The 23,564-nt window shown below is 47.6% G+C and overlaps 1 protein-coding gene across 13 annotated transcripts in view; it reads right to left on the bottom strand.

Annotated features, from left to right (window-relative positions):
• ARHGEF10 (Rho guanine nucleotide exchange factor 10) overlaps positions 1–23,564 on the bottom strand; it is a 131,382-nt gene that overhangs the window by 43,144 nt on the left and 64,674 nt on the right. For 10 of the 13 annotated variants that reach the window (XM_087418273.1, XM_087418278.1, XM_087418272.1 and 7 more), the window contains 4 exons: positions 23,245–23,337; positions 18,290–18,460; positions 16,218–16,363; positions 12,673–12,854 (listed from right to left, as the gene is read on the bottom strand). In XM_087418273.1, coding sequence (XP_087274399.1) covers positions 12,673–12,854; positions 16,218–16,363; positions 18,290–18,460; positions 23,245–23,337 — 592 coding nt within the window. The remainder of the gene's footprint in view (positions 1–12,672; positions 12,855–16,217; positions 16,364–18,289; positions 18,461–23,244; positions 23,338–23,564) is intronic. The other 3 variants (XM_087418274.1, XM_087418281.1, XM_087418277.1) reach the window with 1 other exon arrangement.

Raw genomic sequence — 23,564 nt, 5'->3', positions numbered from 1 at the left:
GAGCATCTGCCACACTGAGACCTTCACCTAATACATGACAACAATGCAGTTCACGTCTGTGCCTGAGCATCAGACACGCTTCATGAGTAGCAGGTTGGGGACGCAAGGGAACACAGAGCAGCAGCCTGGGACGCCCCAGCGAACAAGGACGCTCCATGCCAAAAACAGAGCGTCTCCACCAAACCAACCAGAACGCAGGGCAGTGAGTTCTCACACATGTTACTCTCAGTTTAGGAAAGAGTTTCTTTTTCTGGCCCAATTTATAGAAACAACAAATCTGCAGATCCGCGCTTCTGTGAGAGGGATTTGCAGCATGCAGCCCCCGTGTCTGTCTTCTGAGCCCCGGGGGGAGAGCTCTGCGGCTGCACCAGTGCACAACCGCCCCTGCTGCAGGAAGACATCCAGTCCTCTCTCATCTGGCTCCCGTCTCCACGGAAATCCCCACCACTGGCCTGAGAACGTGGGGTTTGTGAGCCCAGTGGAATCTCCTGTGGCAAACAGGGAAGCGCCACGCGGCCGTACAAATGGCAACTCTACCTGGAGGCTCTTGGTGGTGAACTCGGGGCTCCTGAGACAGCGGCACCCCACTTTATCACACGGGGCACCCCGGGTCATGGGAGAGAGCCCAAGTGGAGGAGGAGGAGAAGGAGGAGGAGATTGGCACACGGGAGCCCTGTGGACGGTATGGAGGGAATTGAGGGACTGGTGAGCACGCCCCGAGGGTGGCTAGGGGGTCCCGGAGCCGGGGGGGAATGTAAGGAGCCCAACTAGGAACCAGAGAGGCGGATCTGCCCACCAACCAGGTCTCCAGCCCTCGGGAGAAGCATTCCTGCCAGAACGTCTTTTTTTTAATTTAGAAAAGTTTGATATCTTAAAAATCAAGGACTAATTTTTTTATTGAGGTAGAATTGACAGTTAAAACTGTATGTATTTGGGGGCCGGCCCCGTGGCTTAGCGGTTAAGTGGGCGCGCTCCGCTGCTGGCGGCCCTGGTTCGGATCCCGGGCACGCACCGACGCACTGCTTTTCTGGCCATGCCGAGGCCGCGTCCCACATACAGCAACTAGAAGGCTGTGCAACTATGACATACAACTATCTACTGGGGCTTTGGGGAAAAAATAAATAAATATATAAAATTATTAAAAAAAAAAAAACTGTATGTATTTGGAGTACAATTTGATGATGTGACATATATGTAAGTCTGATGAGTCTTTCTCGTCTCCTCCTCCTCAGAGCCGGGGGTGGTCTCTGCCCGCCCACCGTCCTCCAGCACCTTCTCCCTCCAGGTTCCTCCGTCTCGTGCCCCTGTGCCCACACCCCCAGGGAGGAACGGCCCCACTTCCACCTCCTGCAGGTGGCATCCAAGTCGAGAATGACATGCCCCTGTGCTCTCTCCAGTGGCAAGGCTGGTGCCTACACAGGAAACTACATTCAACGGCAAACTATGCTCCTCCTTTTAGAACGAAATTGACCAAAAGTCGCATTTCCCTTACAGCTGGAAATAAAGTTCGAATTTACAGTCTACATATCATTCATTAGTGCTCTTAACAAATTTTAAGAGCACAATGCAGTCTGGGATTATAATGAAATCAGTTTTATTCTGTTCCAAAGGCTAGGCTGTGAAAGGCCTTCGGTCTGAGGCTGTGTTTGATGCCATCTCGGTAACTGCTGCATGTTATTTACTAACACGAAGCACTCAGACACAAGCGCGTGAGTTTACCTGCCCGTGTCTAGCCGGTTTCCAGGAGGAAGGCTGACGGAGGCAGGAGGCCCGCCCTCCCATCGGCCCAGTGGCTGGGTTGTTTCGGAAACAAGAGGAGAGTGGGACTCTCCTTCATCTGCTGCACAGAGAGCAGGGAACAGGGACCCTGCACCCAGGAAACTGGAGAGAGGGGCCAAACTATGCTGACCTTCAGAGCCGAATCTTCCAATCTTTAATGTTTACTATCCAGCCAGAAGGCTGAAATCTAACCACTGCCCAGGGCTCTAGTGCCCTAAGGAGCGAGGGATAAAGAGAAAATTAAGGAATGACAAGAAAAACGAAAAAGCAAACACCTGTCCGCATCTTAGGCTTTTTTATTTCCTGGAAAACAGTCTCTGAACAGGGGAGAACGGCTAGGAAAGGTGTTAAATAAGAGGCTAGGAAGGGCCGACTGAGAGCTGTTAAGTCGAATAACCTAAGGGACCCGCTGCTGGAGCAAGAAGGACAGCAAGACGGACGGGGTCAGAACGACGGAATAAGCCCGAGGACAACAGGACTCAGGCGTGAGGGAGGGAACAGCACGGAGAAATGGAGACGACGGGGTGTTCAGGACATGACACCAGACGGCAGCTATGACGGGTGGTGGGCGATGCGTTCTGATACCGCACCTCACAGATCAAAATAAATGCCTGCAGGATTGAACTTAAAAGCAGATATATAAAACAAGGCGGGCATCTTCCAGCCTTTGGACGGCTCAGGAGTAACTACGAATGTGAACAGAAGAACCAGAGGAAGTGACAGGTCTGACTACACAAAAAGCAAAAGCTCTAGCTTCTATAAACTTGTAGACATAAACAAAATTTACAACCACATAAAAATGGGAAATTGTTTTCTATGAAGATTACACATAAAGTACATAAAAATGTAATAATTTTGGAAAACCCCAATAATAAAATGAGCAATTCCCAGAAGAAATACAGACAGCTAAATTAAACACATTAAAGGGTTCATTCCACTAGTAATCAAAGGAGAGCAAATTAAAACAGCCATTAAACAGCCATAAACAGCCATTTGCTTAAATTAAAGCAAATTTAAAAAACTTTTTAAAAAATCAACAAAGTTGCATTTTGTGATCACAGTCACGCATAGATGATGGGAAGACAAACTGAGAAAAAACTTCGTGGAAAACAATTTGCAAAACACATCAAGAGTCTAAAAGAGTCTAAAAATGTTCTACCCTTTGATGTGGGGATTCTGCTTCTAAGGAAATTAACAGACTGGTTTATATGCAAAAAGGTCCATATGTTCAACTCGCCATAATGGCAAAACTGTAGCATTTTAAATATGCAAACTATGGTACAACCATGCGAGAATGTCATGTGGTGAGTTTAAATTTCCGGTACATGTTCAGAATTGTTGACATGAGAAACGGGCGATCACACACAGTAAATGAAAACACATCACCAGCAGGACACGGGGTCCGTCCACCTGTGGCTCAGGACGAGACGGGAAGAAACAGACGATGTGTTAGTCTCTAGACTTGGAATGACAGGTGATCCTTGTCTCTGTTAATGTTTTTACTCTTTTCAACAGAGCAAGAACTAATTCCCAGGAGAAAGCAATTTTTTTAATAGTGTCATATATAAACCCAAGGTATAGAGGTATAAATTCAGTTTCTCTACCAGCAAATTGTGCTTTGATGTGGAAAGTGTGGAAAAATCTTGGTTCTAAATCAGTGGTGACCCTGTTACAGCTCAGGTGAACGAATCCCATCTCCATCGCTCCCAAACCCCGACTCCTCCTCCTCCCGGGCAGCCCTGCGCTCCCAACCCCAGGCCTGGCAACTTTGAGGGGTGAGAGACCAAGTCTAGAGGCTGCAACCATGGCATTAAAGTTACAAAGAACAGTAAGAGCCTTCCACCGTGATTCAAGTTGTTTGGCTTTTAGAGTTCTAATAAAAGCTAAGCATTTTATAACATGAAAATAACATACTCATGAAGATATAGACCATGCCTCAAATTCGAGTGCACTGATCAAAGAAAACTATCCCTATAGTTGAGGAGGTGTCTAAAACCCCAGATATAATACTAATTTGCTCGACATGTAACTCGTATGTGTCTATGTGGACAGGGATATGCGTATGATGTACCAATACAGGTACACTGCCCATGGACACTCAGACACTTGCACGCTCCCACACTCCCCCGTTCCCATGTTCAGCAATCCACACTTGCAAACACACACTTAATTCACCTTTATATTACAGTGCATACCTTTTCTGGCGAGTCTTCTCTATCCAAACATAAGGAAATGATTAATATACAAATGTGCAAACACACACTTTATCTGGCATATCATCTGTAGTGGATAAACCATCACCTTTGCACTAAAAGGCTGGACGTCAGGCCCTGGAACAAGACCACGGCCTGAGTGGAAGGTTTCGGGGGAAAGTCACATTTCCTGTGACTGACAGCCACTCCTCCAAGCACATATCTGAGTGTTCGTTCGAGGATCAGCTACGTGGGCTATTAGGAAGGTTTCAGCATCCGCACGTTGTGCAGAATAACGTGTGTCACACACAGAAGACAGGTATTTCCTTCTTTGTGCAGAACAACCCCCATTTGCCCCGTTGCATTCCTAAAGAAGACAGTAGAGTTTGAGGCATATGCTACTGACACCCAGAAAATTCACACCACCATTTGCCCCCCAGGAAACAAGAGGCAAAAACAAACAGGGCCAAGGAGAAGGGGGCAATCCTTCTGCAAGCAGAGTTTTCAGTTTTGTGGCAACACCAGCCCTGTGAACCTATGTGCAGGGCTGTCCCCATGAGCTCCTGCTTTCTGTCCCACTCTGTCACTGCTGCCACCACTCCCGCCCCACAGACAGAGGGGCCTGATGAGGGGCTCTGAACAGCTGTCTGGGGTGGACACAGCCTTGGGCGGAAGACGCAGAGGAGTCCCCATCACCCCCCACCACTCCCCACTGCTTTGCCTCTAGGCTTTCTTCCAAGGCCTCTCGTTGTGTTAAAGCATGAGTATTTTTAAAAATGCAGAAAAATAGAGAAAATAATACATGGTCACACTTTTACCCACTGCCCAGAATCCGCAGATGTTAGCGTTTTGCCGTATTTGCTTCAGATGTCACTTTTACCAAGAGAAACAGCATGTGAAGATACGACCACCTCCCCCCATCACCTCCTCCCCTTCCCCCTCCACCAGGACAAGCTTGATTCCCAAACAGGGACTACACTCCCGCGCTTTTGTGGTTTTATTCACCAGGCAGGTTTGGAGGTGGTTCTCGGGATACGTGTATTGTCTCAGGAGCGGCCCTCACCGAGGCGGACTAACAACCATGCCCAAGAAGATCAGAGTACGGACGATGCCACACTGGTCCTGTCAGCCCAAGGGAAGCGCCTTTCTGGAAATTACACACGGAGCCACCTCCCAAGTTCTCTCGGAAGGGCGGCTCCACTTCCTCCCACACACAGCCTCCTGACGGGGCAGTTGCTGCGAGACATAACGGTTGTTCCCAAAGTACAAGTGCTTCAGTCTCCCCATCAGAGACCCCCTCTCAGGGGTTATCTTCAGCAGGCGGGGCCTTCAGAAGCTCACACCTTACATGAGCAGCCACCACAGCTCACTCTGCTCTATAGGAAACTAACGAAAGATGCTTTAAGCCCTTTCACAGAACGTCCACCTCCTGGAACGGAAGTGGACTGGCCAAGTCGTGTTTGCCTCAAGATTCATCCAAGAATTTGAACGACTCTTTCAAGTCCTCATGCCTCCTGGGAAAGACCCGGACACTCGTGTCTTACCTAGGAGAGCGGCCCCTGCGCACTACTCTAACGGCACAACTCTAGACCGGTGGTGCAGGGCTTCTCTTGCCAGGCCATTCCGAGTCTCTTCCACTTTAAAGCACACCCTGCGTCTTTCAAATCACTAGAGTCTGACCATAGCAGGCTTCAGGCCTGTCCTCCGGTCTGCAAGACAAAGTTCAAAGACGCCTGGGCACTCAGGGAGCGAGGACAGCGAGGCTTCAACAGGGGCCGCGCTCTGGAAGAGGCCGCGACAGAGACACAGCGCTGCCCCCGACTGGGGGCGACCTGTGGCCCTGCTGTCCAAGCCCCGCAGAGACGGAGAGGGAGCATCTGGATGAGCCATCACCCTGGAGCCCCCAGCATCTGGTCTCAGCATCCAACAGACGCCGGGAAGCCGCGCGGCTGGCCACGAGCCGGCCTCGCCTCCGCGGGGCGAGCCTCTGGCTCTCCTCCCCAGGCCGTCACACGCCACGGTCTTCTGAGGAGTGGTTTGGTATTTTCAAAAGTACAACCATCGTTTTTCTCTCTGCCTTCCTTTTAGAAGAGTCAGAGTTGGGTTTTATGTGCAACTGCTAAGGCCGCCCTCAAGCAGGTTCACTTCTATTAAAAACCACAAACAAAGCCTCCCTCCTCCCCCTTGGCCATTTGTTTTTTATTTATTCAAGCTTTGTTTTGTCTTTAGTTATGTTAACTGTTTTTGGTCTTAAGGTTAATGGGAGCTCCCTCCACTTTCACCCTTCCCCCGCCCCAGGCTTTTCTCAACAGGAAGCCCCCTCCTTCCCAGGATCTCCCTCCTGCATGCTCCTCCTCAGAACTTAAGGAGGATCAGGTCTCCTCCAGCTTATTTTTAACCTCCCTGTCCTACCGCCATAGCCCCCCCTTCACAGACAGACTGCAGAAGGAGATCTGGGCGCTTCCAGAAGATGTCAGCATATGGCAGACACTCAGTAAATGCTCTGGGGATGGAGGTGACAGTGGTCAGACCGGGCTGTCTGGCTGGCCTTCCACTCTCCCTGCCAAGTTCCCAATGGCAAACAAGAGCGCTGTTTCCAAACAGGGCAGCTGGCTTCCTGGAGCTGCCAACCCTTCCCAGCAAACGGCCCCAGGACAAGGCAGAACGCCCCTGAGATGTGTCCTTAGCCAGCGCAGTTTTCACTTGTAGAGTCTTCGTTATCACTCCATGAAACAAAACCCCACAACTTTGACCTGGACGCTGGTCCAACAACCAGAGCCGGACAGAACCAGGGCTGACCCTGTTCTCTAAGTGTGCCTTACTTATGACAAAGAAGTACAGCCACGCATCTGACTTTCACTATCAATTTTAAGGATTAAGTAACCAGAAAGTAATGTGACTGATTTTTACAAAATTACAAGTATCAGTATTTGCACATCAAAACAAATGCTCCCCTTCAAAATATAATCAGCGTGTACTCTCCTTTCTTGAAACATTTAAAGAACTTCTCCTTGGGAAGAGTTTAAAAGATCGGTGTTGGGGCCGGCCCAGTGGCACAGCAGTTAGGTGCACGCGCTCTGCTTCGGTGGCCCAGGGTTCACAGGTTCGGATCCTGGGTGCGCACCGACACACTGCTTGTCAGGCCATGCTGTGGCGGCGTCCCATATAAAGTGGAGGAAGATGGGCACGGATGCTAGCTCAGGGCCAATCTTCCTCAGCAAAAAAAAAAAAAAAAAAAAGAGGACGATTGGCATCAGATGTTAGCTCAGGGCTGATCTTCCTCAAAAAATAAAAAGAAAAAAATCAGTGTTGATGGGTCTCTGGCCACCATCTTCTGTAACGTGACTCGAGGGTCCCAGCCTGACTGGGGCAATGCAGCCCACCTCCTCCACTGAAGGCCCCGCAGAGCAGGAGACCTCATACCCTCCACAGCTCCCGCTTAGCACCATTCCTGGCAAATCGGAAGTGCATTAGGGTCTAGTTGTTGAAACTGAGTTGAGGTTATAAGGATCCCGCACGAAGAAAACACTCTACAGAGTCACCTTATTTCTGGCCAAAGGGAAACTTATTTTCTCATAAACGACCTCCTCAGACAGCACACGGAAACTGAGAATCGAGAGACAACTCCACAAACTGCGCCAAGTAAATCTACCGCCCTAGACGGAAGCAACGGATGGTTCAGAGTCTTCCTCTTCCCCACCACCAGCCCCAATTCAGGAAGTTGGTGAAACTTTTCAATCACCCCAGGAAAATGCAGAGAATTTTGCAAAATAACTCCACAAAGTATGTAAGCTTAAACTAATCTGTGGGTCCCCAGAGGATCCACGGACAGATCCACAGACACCAGCTTGCGAGCCCCTGCGCCAGACAGAAAAGTTCAATGCTGATAAAATGTCATAACTCAAGGAGACTAAGTGCAAAGCAAAAGCACGTTCCACATGGTGCTTTTCTGGGGGATGAGGAGCCTCCCACGTGCGGCTGCCTGTGGGTCCCTCTGATGGCAGCCACGCTGTCCCCTGCAGTCAGTGGTTGCTAGGCAGTGACGCCCACACTGTCTTCAACACTGAATAGCAGACCAAATTTTCCAACACCGACCTTCAGAACAGAGTCATTCAAACAGCTGAAAAGTCATACGAATATCAACTGAGAACAAGAATTTCTAACTTAGCTTCTCAAAATAATTCAGAGATGACAAATGCAAGAGAATCAGAAGAAACAAAAGCACTGGGGACAAATCTGGAGCTATTCCATAACCACTCTGAGATCTGAGACAGCCCAGCCACACCGTGACTCATGGATGGACCCGGCTTCATCTGCAAAAACAACAAGGAACTCATCGGCTGCAGCCTGGTGCTGATGAGATCAATATTGTGGACTTGATACCACACAGACCAGCTCATTATCTGCCCCCAACAACAGACTGTTCCTCTATCCTGGATCAATCTGGACAGATCAGGATAAATCTTTTACCAGTGCTCTAAACATGCTAATGAATATGCTGATCATTTCCAGCATCTCTATAACTGCAAGCTAGCATCAGCCTCTATTACCAGATGTCTGAAGAAGCCCCAGAGAATTCTGACTTGAGTTCAGTCTTCCAACACATACAGAATCAGTAAATTTTAACTAATTTATTTAAAAAAATTTTTTAAATCTAGAAGGCATTTTAAAGACCCTTTACTCCACACCCTTCTTTCAGGGCTAAAAATTAAACCCACTTTATGGATAAGAAAACTAGGGTGCTGATGTCCACACAGCGAGTGCTGCACCACTAACCCAGGAGCCCAGGAACACCTGCTCCCGTGGCCCTGACTGCGTCTGTGTGCAGAGGACTCCACATCAGTATCGATCCTGAACTCCAGACTCAGTACCCAACAGTCTCCTGGCCCCCGGCACTGTTCATCCAACTGGCACCTCCAAGGTAACACGCCACCATACACTTAAAATGGGTGAGTTGTATTGTACAGTAATACCGTAATAAAAAAAATAAACACTTAAAAAATAGTAACACGTCTAACACAGAACTAAGGTTACTAAATGATAGTTTCAGGAAACCTGAACACCAGAATGGGCAGGGTCTCTATGAAGTGCTCTTCCCAGGACATCTGGACTGAGAACACCACTTCCCTGGGGGCCGCCCCATCTGGAAGCTGCATCAAGACCATGTCCAGTCAAACTCTTCCTGTCACAATCTGTTAACGTGAGATCCCTTCCTGGATGAAGAGGCAAGTGAATTCTTTCTCCTCGAGAAGCTAGTGTTACCCAAACATTAATAAAGACCTTCATTCTGCTCTTCTTGATTCCAAGAGACAGATATTTACTAAGTTATGAGCAATTCTTTTCTTTTCTTTCTCTGACTCTAGGCTTTGTTCTCCTGGCGACCGACCACGCGTGTAATTGAAACCATAAGCGTAAGAGGATCATGAGCTGAAGATGGAAGGAGGCCCCCCCGTCTCTAAAGCAAGGTCTCAGGTTCTGAAGTCTGTACAGCTACACTCAAGGTCTCAGAGGCCTTCCTCTGAAGGCTCAGCAACATCGCCAAGTGTGAAGCCAGAGCTGAACGTCTGTCTCACACAATCAGAGGACAACCTAGAAGCTTCCTTCGGTTTTATATTCCTGTGGATGGAACCAGATCCCATGAATAGCCATGGGACCCCCAGATCTGGATGGACGGCCACAGGCTGTGAAGGTTCTAGTTACCAACCACTCGCCACTCCCTGGACACACATGCTCCTTCGTACGTCCCCAGGGCAGGTGTCAGCTGTGGCTAGCTGGTCAATCAGCTGAAAGAATGAGTCAATCGATCAATATACCCCCACCCTCAATCTACTGAAATCCCACTCCTTCTTTAAAACCTAACTTCACAGGCATCTTCTCAGAGAAAACCACCTACTTCTGAACTCCCAAAGTATCCTGCCGATGACTCTATTAGGGAATGTATTGGGTTGTGTTGTACTCGTGTTAATATACCTGTCTAGACCCTGAGCTTCGGGAGGCCTGGTCTACGCCTTACGCGTCCGGGGATTATCAGGACATGGCGCTGGGTTTACAACAGGCCTTCCATAAATGGATAGGTAGAAAGACAGTTTAACTACAAATTTAACAGTGATTGGTGATTCCATTTCTTTTTTCATTCATTCAGCAAATATTTATTGAGCACCTACTGCATACCCAGCTATAAAGCCTGGAGGGAAACCATCTCTGGCAAGATCAGCAAGAGAAGAATTAACTAACGTCAGACAAAGTCCTTCATACACTCATTAAGTTACTATTAAGTACCTTAATTTCTTCAAGTCATTATACTAACAAGTCATCTGACAGGCGGGGCACTCCACCATCAGAGGCAATGACAGATAAGATTAAATACGTCCTTGCCCAGGGTGTGGTTTCCACCCGGACCATGGAGTAGAACACAAGTCTGCTGACGGCAGAACAAGTTTTTCACTTAACTTCTCTGTTTAAGACAATGTGCAAAAAGATGCTCCCTGAAAAACTGCTCTCACTGAGGTTCTGTCCTCACTTTTTCGTAGAGACATGATATATGAAATCACGGCAAGTCTGCAAAACACAATCACAAATGTTTTCAAAAGTCCCCTTAACCTAGGATACGACAACAAAGTTCTCCTTAAATTCACAATGAAGAAAAAGACTGACTCTACAAAGTGACACATTTTCTTTTAAAAGACAATGGGAGGGGCCGGCCCGGTGGCTTAGCGGTTAAGTGCGCGCGCTCCGCTACTGGCAGCCCGGGGTTTGGATCCCGGGCGCGCACTGACGCACCGCTTCTCCGGCCATGCTGAGGCCGTGTCCCACATACAACAACTAGAAGGATGTGCAACTATGACATACAACTATCTGCTGGGGCTTTGGGGGAAAAAAAGGAGGAGAATTGGCAATAGATGTTAGCTCAGAGCCGGTCTTCCTCAGCAAAAAGAGGAGGATTAGCATGGATGTTAGGGCTGATCTTCCTCACACACAAAAAATAATAATAATAATAAAAGACAACGGGAACCATGCATCTCCATTTGCCATAGCTGCTGGAAAGCTCCTGGCAGCATTTAGGGCTCACAGGCAGTAGTGGACTTATTCCAAGTTCTATCTTCCACGTAATATTTAAAAAATTTAGTCATCTTGCTTTATGCTTTTTAATACTGCTAACTGATTCAAATCTTATCCTAAGTTAGTTCAGTATAAGCCATAAATAAAAAGATGAGTAAGAAAATGTAGCATTGCCTGTAACACACAGTATCTGTTTTATGGATCAAAGCCATCTTTAGTGATTAGCACAATGACGCGATCTTAATTACAACAGTATACAACAGGATAACACTGAAGACGGCTACCATTATAAAACACACAAAGGCATTTCTTGGTTCACAAAATCAAGACATAAATATGATTTGCAATGAATACCTCCAAATAATTCAAATGGATTTTTAAGAAATTTTAACAAATGAAACCTTTAAGTTGCTCTTGAGTAAAATTTTAATGAATCGTGTCAATTTGGAAAACCATTTCTCCCTCCTCCCCTTTCTCCCTCTCCTCCCCGCTCCATACTTCTCCTCACAGTTGTTCCTCCTTTTGGAAATCTGTGATATAGTTTGGTACTCTGATTATTAGTGGAGACGGTATGCACATTACTTTAAACAGGAGTATGATTTAGTAGCCAGCAATTCAAGAGTATAGGACCTGTAACAACACGCTTGAGGAGTTAGTTTACTAGGCAGATTACCAAACTGAATGACTTTTAAACGTGAATAAGAATAAAAGAGACCTCATACTAAATTAGGCCTAATATTCATTATGTCGTGCTCCTGTAAATCCAAATAAATGTGCATATTCAGTTTAAAAAGTTAAATGTTTTAAGATCTGCCTTCTTCTGAACATGTCAGAAATAAAATAATCTGAAAGGTTACTGAACATATTTATACATAACATTATCAACACTTCATTATAAAGGTTCATTTAATACATAAAAAGCTTTGCTGAAAGTTCCCATTCACTGTATTTCATGCGTTCCACAATTCAGGGGCAGAAGCCAGAGAGTGAATAAAATTAGCCAGGCCTTATTTGGATTAAAAAAAAAAAAGAGACTGAGAAAGAAATGCTCACTACACTAAGTTCAAAACCTAGAGTCTGAAGACTGTTTAGCAATAATAACCGTAACTCTTAGGTGACTCTTGAAGCATTTCCAAAGTGTCTTGACACCTTTCTCTCATTTCACCCTGTGAGGTGCACAGACAAGTCTCTCCCCCTCGGGGAGACTGAAGAAGAGAGAAACGGCTCCGTAGCAGAGCTGAGCCCACAACCCCGGGCCACGCTCTCGAGAACTTCCTCTGCAGCAACTCAACGTGCACTCGAGAAAGAGGAGAGCCAGCGTCCTAACTGCTTCCCAGGAGATGCGGAGCAGAAACCAGGACTGGGAGGACTGAACACACCCACACGGCAGGAGGGCTTCCCTACAAACCCAGAGAATGCACACCAACCAAGGGGACAAGTTCAAAGATCAGCAACCGATGTGGCACATCTGTCTACGTTTCCCAGCCATCATAAAACACAGACGCTGAAGCCTGTGCTATCCGACAGATCCACCTTTCTGCCTCTGTCTCCTCTAGCAGTGACACTGAGGAATGGGAATCAAGTTACATCAGAGCTCACGCCACCCCACGACTTGCAAGCACATAACAAAGGTGTCACTTACTTGGCTTAGCGTTGGCCACCACAGCCAGGCTCTCGGGCGGGTGGACCGGCACACACCTGCTGTTTTCTCCTGCGCCGTCCTTACTGCCATACTCGATGACGTCTACGTGTCCAAGAGGAACACTCCACTTTAATAAATACCTTTGGCTGGTTGATATTAGAGCATTGCTGTCGTGCGAGGTGCTGAAACAACCAGAAGTTATTATTTTATGAACAATTACATGAATAAGTGACGATACTTTTTAGCCCTTACGTTCAAGTGAGAAACATCTGAACTGTCGAATCTTAGTGCTTCTGACTTTCTTGCTAATAGCTACCATTTGGTTCCATAATGAGGCCTCCAATTAGATGAGAGGGTAGGACTCTTCATTGTCTAATGCAGAAAACACAGGGGAGAATGTGACATGCACACCTCCCAGAAAGCGTTAAGGTTTCCGTAACAGCTTAGAGGGAACAAGCTGGACGCTTCCTGATGGCTCCAAGCAAAGATGCTCAAGTGTTCTGGTGAATACTATCAACAGGGAAAATCTCCCATGTGGGCAGAGATAGTCTCTGAGTGTTTCATATGAGTTACCTCTAAAATTCCTTCTGTACTCTTGGTTATAGCAAAACCACTTTAATAAAGTTAAACCACACCATTATACTCCATGATTAAAATACTTATTGAGTATGTAGAAATTAAAGGAAAAACCCCGTGACCTATACAGACTTTCTTCTTTTGTCATAAAATGGCACATACATGCAGAGAAACACACCGAACACACCTGTACCAGTCAGGTGGGAAATGCTAGAGCAAAAAAATGCTAGACCACCACCCAGGCCAAGGCTCTGGGGTCAACAGCACCCCGAGTCCTCCACGCGCCCAGGAAAACCCCACCCCTCCAGAAGCAATCATTATTCTCACTTCAGGTGATAATCACATTTTGCTTTCCTTCAAGATATATTTTTAAAAGTCAAAATGCAGACAGGAATAACCGAAATGCCAGATGCTATGCTTTACACTGAAATACCTGACTCGTTGGGAGCCAATTTGTACCCAAGCTGTTCAGCTTCCCCCCAATATTACAGAATTTCACTTTCCATTTCAACCTCTAATCCACACGGGAAGAAGAGGAGGAGGAAGCACAATGTAGACACTGAATAAGAAGTAAAATTGGTTGTGTATTCTGTGAACTAGACTGTGCCTTAAATTAAAAAACAAAAAGGAGAGGCTCACGAATTTGTACCAAAATTTCTATTCTCCTGTTTGGATCTAAAATCTTCATTCCTATAGGCGTTTGGGACCTTGATGTCCTCAGAGGCTACACAGGGGTCTTTGGGGGCTATTTTTAACATTTTGGCCTAAAACCACTCACTTTATCGGCTTCAGGGAGCGTCGGTGAAAATCTCAGGCTGATAACACATCGGTGGGAATGGAATGGACTGCTCCTCTTCACTGCACTTCGTAAAAAAGTTGTCAGAACATGGGACCCACCCCAGAGGGCGGGGCATTATTTTAAGGAAGACTCCCATGATAAACACAGGTAACTGAATTTTAAGTTATCAATCTGTGTCCATCTTGAGAGTATATCATTTCTCTATCAGCTTGAGAATTCTAGATCTAAGTGAAATTTTAGAAGAACCAAGCTAACACGGCCATGCTTCAGACAGGGGCCCTCTGGTGGAGCACGTACATAGGCTGCCTGCCCAGACACGGCAGTGACCTGGGCAGTGGTCAGTCCTCCCACTACATTCAGACAAAGGTTGATCACAAATGGGAAAAATGTTGGACAAGAAACTCCTACAGTGCATAGTGCTTCTCTGTCTACTCAGTCACTGAAATGAACACACACGGTCTCGTCTTCTGTGTTTCCCGAGGCCGGTCGGGGAACGCGGGCTGATGGGGCATCGCCCAGCACCAGTGCAGGGAGAACTGACAGGAATGGGGCAGTTTCTTGGACAGTTAAGCCTGGAAACCACTGTGCTAAGTAATGTTGTTAGTTTCCACACTGCATGAAGCATCTCATAACACGGGAGAAACAGGAACAGAAAGGTCTTATTCCCGATACTTATTCCAGAAACCTCCCTACAGCCGTCCACGTCAGTACACCTGATGTCAGGTCCTGTACAGTCTCACCGAGTCAGCTCGCCTCTAAAGCAAGAAGGCAACTGGCTTCTACTTCTACACGTGGGCAACCGCAGCGTGCGCGAAACGGGCCTGCACGGCTGGATCCAGAGCTCAAAGTGTGACAATGGCAAATCAACGATAAAGGCCAAGCTACTGACAAGAATCAAACAGGATTCTTTACAAACGGGGGTGTCGTTAATTTTGGTGTATTTTTCAGACTTAACTTGTAGCTGCCACCAAGTGAGCGAGGGTGACGAGGAACAATAAGACCGACAGTTACCGGGCAGTGCTCCGTGCCGGACACTGTGCCCGCAGCTCTCACGCTCGTCCTCGCCTCCGCCCTCACGGGAGCCCCCTGAATCGTCATCGGCACCACTTTATGATCATCACCCCTACTTCACAGATGAGGAGTCTGAGGTTTAGAGAGACTGAGTTATGAGAGGGTGGAGCTGGACCTCGGCTGTAAGAAGTCGGGCTGCTCGGTGTGAGGCCTCACACATCCATCCACTCGGCCTCTGCTGGGACTCCAATGTGGCCGTGAGGAGGGTGCCACATCCACGCGGGAGCTGGTCAGTGAGGATGACAGGCCTGGACACTACATTATAGTTAGTGCTGTGCTGGTAACTAGTCAACAAGCTCCCACTGGAGGAGAGGAGCCTGATTTGTCCCGTTGGCCAGTTTCCGTGGTGTAACACTCCCACTGTGGATCATTTCAAGCTACCAACGGTTTAGCAACCAGCTCTCAAAACTCCTGCAAACTTAACTACTGACCCTCGCAGCCACGAGGAGCTGGCTCCAGGACATCACCTCAGCATCTGCTACTTTATTTAGCACCAAGAGCATTATATTCAATTTTATATCAATTCCCTTACAATCAACCTCTATTTGAAGACCTTTTAACTTCTCAAATGTCCTCAACCAACTACAACACTCTATGTATTGGAGAACAATTGTGATGTAAAGCGATTTTAAGTGTAACAACTGATAAAGTGCTATTTACTTATTTTCTTGGTATACACTGCATATGAATATACCCAATTTAATTATGTAAGAAAAAATTTTTCAAAAATATATTTATAGAGAAGTAGCTAAAGAGAAAGAATTGGAACAATGATAAAAACAAAAACTGTAGAATGATTTAGGAGGGTTATAAAAGAAACTCAATTCAGCTTCTAGTTCCAACATCAGCCTTGCTTAAAGAGAAAATATACCTACACGTCCCTAATTTCCACCAGCAGGGACTTGGCAACTTAACACTGAACCCATTGAAGAATGAGCTTGGTTAGTATAAGGTGTCACTTAATCGTGGGATCGGGAGACTAAGTTCTGCACACAGATCAGCTCATGTGAATGAGAAAATGAACACAGTCACTGGGCTCATCTGTGACACAGAGTGCACATACTCCCAAAGCGGGGCAGGTGAACAGACACGTCCTTACCGGGCACTGACCGTGGCGCACATCAGCACGTCGTTCAGCATGAAGAGCCGGCGCTCTTTGGTTTTAACAACTTCTCCCCTGTCGTTGTAAACTGTTTCTATCATATCGTCAGATCGAACGAGGTATCGATTTCCACTGCTGAGAAGCTGAATATTCAAAGTGACACTTGACACAGTTACACCATCAAGTTTATCAGAAAAAGGACGAGGAAAAAGTCTTGCAAAATATATGAGCATATAGCGTCAACGCTTTACAGATTTTTTCCTTTGAAGAGAACCCATATACTCCCAACTCGCACTTCATGCACGTACTGTACAGTTCAGACAGTGACTTAAAAACTAAACTTTTACAGCATTTGCAGTTACATCTTAAACAGTGCAAGGGAGCTAACGTCCCCTCATAAGCACAACCCCACAGCCAAGAGCGGTTGGTTCAGCGAGGGCGGGCTTCCCCTGCTCTGACCCGTCACGCAACCCATTCCTTCTCCTTCAGTGACTTCTCTGAATACACTCCACCCCTTGCAGACTGTCCTCCCACCGCCCAGCCATTGTGTGATTTCTAACACTATCAACTTGGGATGTTTGTAAGTGAAAGTAATTATTTCATAATTTTACTTTCCCTTTCCCCAAAGGATCGCATAATTAAGTAAACGTCTTAACTTCTTAGGGTATGACCTATTTTATTTCACTGAGCCAAACAAAATACCCAGGGTTCTTTGGAAAGATGCTTTGTTTTAATTCGTAAAATGATGTAAGTCATATAGAAGTCAGACCTACAACAATTTATATACAGCCCAGGTGGTCTCTACCGCCTCTGACTCTAAACCTACGCCGGCTGGCCGACCTCACCGCTGACCTTTGCTGGACGTGCTCACGGGAGTAAGCAGGCCGCATGCACATTTCCACGTGACATACCATGATGTCACAGTAAGATCACCACCTCTTTCTATGCCCCCAAGCTTACCGGACCACACCGGCTTTCAAACACTCAAGTTCCACAGGGAAGCACGATTTTAAACAACATGGACCCTGTCTAGAATATCATTTAATGCAATTTTCTGCTTATAAAAATTCCCATATAGGGGCTGGCCAGGTGGCGTAGTGGTTAGGTTCGCACGCTCCACTTTGGCAGCCCGGGTTCCAAGGTCCGGATCCCAGGCACGGACCTGCCCACCGCTTGTCAAGCCATGCTGTGGTGGCGTCCCATATAAAGGGGAGGAAGATGGGCACGGATGTTAGCCCAGGGCCAGTCTTCCTCAGCAAAAAGAGGAGGATTGGCAATGGATGTTAGCTCAGGGCTGATCTTCCTCACAAAAAAAAAAAAGAAAAAAAATTCCTATACAAATCATATGGACAATCAGGGAAAATCTGCTGTTTAAGATATTATTACTACAAAGTTCTTGTAGTTAAATTACCGAATATCACTACATAGTAGCAAATTATCTCTATTGACAGAAACAAAAGGTGATTTTAGCAACAACGGATATATGTAATTATTTGACACAGCTCATATCAATTAACCTCTTCCTGTGGGCCAGGGCCTTAAATAAATATGGTAAAGTCTATACAGAATCAGATTATCGCTGCGGGAAAATGATTTTGTAAGTGTAAAGCTGAAATACAGCTTTGCAAAGGAACTGCTTGCTTTCATGCTGTATTTTGTATCACTTTTTCATGATAAATACAGCTTAATCCATGCATAAATGGTTACAAATAAAAACGTAAATAAATATTTTACGCTTTACGACTATCTAAAGTGAAATATTGCATTTTGAAAGTAAAATTAAGCTGAAAGAGTAGCTCTCAACCTTTTTGGGGTCCTGGTTCCATCTGAGGACCTAACGGATCAGTGACCCCCTTTCCTGAGAAAACGCACACACAGACTGACTCTGGAGGTTTGCGTATAATTCCCGGTGTTCGAGATCTGCCCGAAGCTCCTCATCACCAGCCAGTCAGGAACCGTGCGCCAAGGGGGTTATTCTAAAGGTTCTGAAAGACTAGTAATGAGTGGACAAAAGTATTAGCACAAAGCAAAAGCAGTGTCAGCGCAGAGCTGATACAATCTGTCCCCACCTTGTTCAGGTATCTCTCATTGATGGCTTTCGCTATTTGTTTAATTTCACAGCGTTGATCAGCGTCTCTTTTCCTTTCATTTAATTTCTCTGCTAACGTCTCCAGCTCCGTCAGCGCCATCTGAAGGGGCAGCCTGTCAGGATGTCCTTTGGATGTATTCTTCAACATGTCCTTTTGGGGAAACACATACAACAGGAGATGACTGACCGCTGGTGTTGGGGGAAGTGGGTGGTCGTCACAACCACGCTTCCAATTCAACTCAACAGCATCCCCCCCGAGCTGGCGAGTGGGGACGGCGGTGACATCAGCTACTTCTGGGGAGGAAGAACATGAGCACTTGGAAATCACGATTTGGCTGAACATTTGAACAGCTCCTTTGCAAAAACAAAACTGACGTATGAAATGGCACTGCTAATGGAAAAGAAATAGCGTTTCCAACAAAGGACATACAAACACCAACATGCCACGATCCTGAAATGTTTTGCTCTCTGTAACTGTGTTCAAGATAACGACTAGACTGTTTTTCTCAGCGTGAGTCAGACTCATGGACCCGGGCCCCAGGGGTGGGCCCAGCTAGTCTTTCAACAGATAACGTGGGGGACGTGTGCTGGGCCGGCTGCTGCCCCCACGGCTTCAGTTCACGCAGCAGGATCTCTGTGTGATGCGCCCACCCCAGACACCCCTCCTCGAGTCTCTGAAGGGTCATGAAGGCCTGAGGGGGTGCAGGGAGGTTGCACGGCCCAGAGTGACAATATGGTCACCACCAATAAAATGACATCACGTTCATCAAACACTGACAAACTTTCAACAGTGACATCTAAGTGACAGGCATGACTTTCGTCCCCTTGATTCTGCACAGGGCCTTAGGTTTTCACCTTGCTCAGGCAGACCACGTGCTGACGTGTGCTGAAGGAGGGCTGTGAAACACCCCTGCTCAGAGCTAATTGGTCTCCATCCTGCCTACCCATCCTCACCGGAGCTTAAGTGGCACTGGAATTCGACGGCACCCTCCTCTTTTTAAACCTGTTGTTCTTTTTGATCAGAAACAAACACTGCACAGATGATGAAATGTTTCCAGTTTGAATGAACAGTACATACCGTTCTATACATTTGTTTCCCTACGAATCACATCAAATCCTATTAAGGCAAACATGAATAACCTTAAAGCAAATGCTGGCCCCAACGCTGCATACTGGCAGTGCCCATGTAGACATTGGACCACTATCAACGGGACAAGCCTCGCACACCCGAAAGCTAAGCATCTGAGCAGAGCTGCGGGAGCCACCAGACACCAGGAGAAAGTCGCAGAGCAAGAAAATGGAAATTTGCTGTCCTTGTTACCAGACTGTCGCTTACTTTGGCACAGCACGCAAGAGACAATGGTGGTTGGGATAACGTAAGACAACAGTTTCTGTCCATGTGTTAGAAACCAGCAGGCCCAGAAAGGCCAAGGGCAAGTCAGCTTTATCTCAAGTTGTGCGGGACGACTATTGGGTCATAGCAACTATAACAGGGCCCCAGGAGAGCCAACCAGGATCAGGTGCAGTTAGGACCAGAGAGCGGAGCCAAGGAGACAGGGGAGTGCCTGACGGGTCAAAGGAAGGAAGGGCACGCTGGCCCCTCTGTGCATCCCCCCTCCACCACCACCCTCAGGGGTGCACGGACTGTAGCAGAACTCAGGAGGGAGGGTGAGTGCTTGCCCATATCATCCAGCCTGGCCCCTCTGCTGTAGCATCTTTAGCCTGGAGGCAGGGTCCCTGGGCACAGCCACACAATTACCTCAGACATAGGAACTGCACCGTCTCTGCCTCCAATTACACATTTTCCAAAGGAATGAGGTAACTCGGACCCACTCTGTGTGAGCCACCCCCGCAATAAACTGTACGTGGCCAAAAACGCCTAAGGACTAGAGGCGCGCCCAGGAGAGACACCGGCTCACACGATCTGGGGCCAGCAGCTTGGTGTCTGGGCTGCACCATCGGGTCAAGCTAAGACGGTTTTCTGCTTCGGGGGCGATGCGGCCCGTGCAGGGAACTCTCCGGAGTCTGGGGAAGGCGTCCAGGTGGGGCAGGAGGGAGAGGAAGAGCCATGCAGGAACTGACCCGGGAACCCCAAGAGGAACAGGGGGAGGAACACGCTGCATCTTTTAGGTGGAAGTGTCCTTAAACCAGAATTCCTGAGTCTATTGTACCTGGAATTCGGAGTTTAAGAATTTTTATCTAATCCTCCTCCGTGAATTAAAGTATTTAGAGGTAAGTAAAAATAAAGAAAGAAAGAAGGAAAGAGTGTAAGATTCTCACAAGAACGAAGCTTTGAAGTCTTGAACGAGGTATTGACAGGCGATGTGCATCCCCACACCTCTTTCCTCCACGTCCCTGCTGTCCCAGGGACCTGCCGGCGCCCTCGGGGGCTGGGCAGAGGAGGCCGATTGGGGGAGACCAAGTGAGGACGGCAGCACCTCCCTCCAGGGCGTCGCCTCAGACAGACCAGGAGCTCCCGTGACCTCAGCCGCCTACGCACGAAAAGGGAACCACCACCTCCTTCCAGACCAGAACCACGTCATCAACGAGCTGCGTGCGCCGTCAGAGCCACAGAGATGCCACGGGGGGGGGGTCCTCGCTCTCCTGACCCACCCTCAGGGACTAACCGGGGCCACGGGCTTTCCCTGCTGCTCTCACTTGCTCCTCTCCTCTTTCCGACAGCCCTTCCGCCCTGTCTGTCTGAAAAAACCTTTTCTTGGAAAAAACCTGGGCCAAAGTTTTGCATTATTTATTAACATTTAATCAAAAGCTAACAAGCTAGATTGAAAATCATATCCCATCTAAATAAACTAAAAATAAAAAACTACTCCGGGAAGACACGTAAGCCCAACAACGTCTGCGTTCTTACGGTCAGCGCTTACGGCAGCCGTGGTCCCCGTGAGAACGAGGGCATTCACCAACACGTTACTACCAACAGGCGGCCCTGAGTGTGAACTCACACTGTGCAGTGTACAAGGCAGTTCTGTTTGTGCTCTCGGTCCGAGGGTGATGAAATCTCTCAGCACCCCACAGCTTGTCCTGTGAGACTTAGCCCAAGTGTAGTTAAAGGACTGACTGTCTAATTGGTTTCCTGACATCTCTCGTCCTCACCAAACGACGGCCTCCATGATGGAGTCCTGTCCTTCCCGTCGTCTGTGCTTCTCTAGAAGCTGACAGTGTCCTGCACGTGTTCAGAGGAAGGAATAAAACACACTTTCTAGATATTTTGATTTTAGGGGGAAAAACAGCTTTTGTTATTAATACTCTAATACACGTTAACTGGACAAATGTTAGAAAATATGTAAGGAGAATGAAATGAAAATGACCTATAAGCTTACCAGAGAAATGGCCAACATTAATATTTTACTGTGTATCCTTTTTTCATACTTTGTGACTACTTTATTTAAAAAGTACATGTTTCACACAGATTTGGGTGGTTAAAAAAGAAAAACTAAATCTCAAGGGAAGGGCACTTCGCAATATTTCCCAAGTACCAGTTTATTTCTTGGGATGATTTCACTATAAATCTTTGATCAATTTTAATAAGCAGGCAGCAAAGTCATCTGATTTAACTAGAAAAGCAAGCCAAGTGATCACTGAGAAACGGACACAGGAGAGGCCAGGGCGGACTCGCCTGCGAAACACCATTTTCAACCAGCCTGCCATTCACGTCAGTCAGGCGAGGGTGCAATCTGCAGTTTTGGGGCAGATGAGAGGTCTTCAAATGAGGGGAAGACTCACACCACATCACACAGGATGTGATGTTTTGTATCTGCACTCAAAGACCAGGTCTACTGCTCATAACAGCAAATGTATCTAATTGAGAATTCTTAGTTTAAAAAAAAAGATAGGATCCACTGGAAAATCCCTTCTCCACGCTGTGCCTCCCGTTCCTGGGACAGTTTGTGACTGAGTTAACGACTGGCATAGTTTGTTTAACTCTAGTCTCAGTTTTCTGTGCCTTCTCCTCCCCTCTGGGCACCTGACTCCAGACCAGGACCTGGATAATCCAAGGTGGCTGTTATCTACGTGCCGGCCAGTACCCTGAGTCCAGCCAGCCACCCTAGCACATGAGCACAGCCAGGCGGATGCTGTAGACAGGAGAACAACAGACTGGGTCTCTGTCCCAGTTCAGGTGCCGAATTCTAAGGGTTCTCAAACCCTTAGAATTTCCTTAGTCATACAGGAGCCCCTTTCCACCACGCCTGAGCTGATGCTAACAGGGTGACTCTCGGAAGATGGGGGCTGGTGGGCAGGGGATCCACCTACGTGATTGGCGGGTTGGAACTTTCAGCCCCACCCCCACCACTGGGGAGGGGAGACGGGCGAGGGGCTGAGTTCAATCACTAGTGGCCTGGATTTGACCAATTGTGCCCAGGTAATGGACCTTCCACGAAAACTCAAAAGGATGGTCCGGAGAGCTTCCGGGTTGGTGAACACGTGGAGGCTCCGTGCCCTTTGCACACACCTCGCTCCATGCATCTCCTCCATCTGGACGTTCCTGAGTCGCACCCTTTATAATAAAGCAGCAGTCTAGCAAGTCAAGTGCCTTCCTGAGTTCTGTGAGCTGCTCTAGCAAACTACTGAACCTGAGGGAACCCCGACTTGGTAGCCAAGTCAGACAGAAGTGTGGGTAACCGGGGTGTCTGAGGTGGGGGCCGTCTTGTGGGACTGAGCCCTTAAACTTGTGGGGTCTGATGTTACTCCCGGTCGTTAGCATCAGACTGAACCGAACTGAGGACCCCTGGCTGGTGGAGGTCCCCCACCACATCAGCAAGTCCGACTCCCAGAAGAGCCCCCGCCCCGGCCCTGACCTTCTGTAACTCAGGGGAGATGAGGAGGCCTGAGAGCCTGCGGCCCACGAGAGCAGACGCGTTTTCACACAGATGGTGGGAACGGGCGACTGGCTGAATGGAACCGAGAGGAGCTGTTTACCTGGAGCAGCAGGATGAAGTGCGGGAACCTCTGGATGGGCTTCATCATGAGGCTGTAGAGGGTGGTGCGGTCGGGGCTCGACTCCTCGCACTGCTGCAGGGAGACAGCCGAGGTCACTCACAGGCCCAGGCGGCAGGGCCCTCCCTCTCACCACGGTTCACTCAGATTTGATTCAAAATAGTTTCTACACCTGATATCATCTCAAATACACACTTCTTTAAATTATAGTGAGTTGTGGCTGGTTTCTGAATTGGAATCTGTCATCTTGTTTTTATTCGATGTTTCAAGAGATTACTCTGAGTGCCAGGCAGTGTTTGTCC

The sequence above is a fragment of the Ceratotherium simum genome, chromosome 28 (genome assembly GCF_057802395.1).
Source record: "Ceratotherium simum simum isolate JZ-2026a chromosome 28, ASM5780239v1, whole genome shotgun sequence".
Classification (NCBI taxonomy): domain Eukaryota; kingdom Metazoa; phylum Chordata; class Mammalia; order Perissodactyla; family Rhinocerotidae; genus Ceratotherium; species Ceratotherium simum.
Note: the sequence above shows the minus strand (reverse complement) of the source record. Positions and strands in the feature narration are given on the sequence as shown.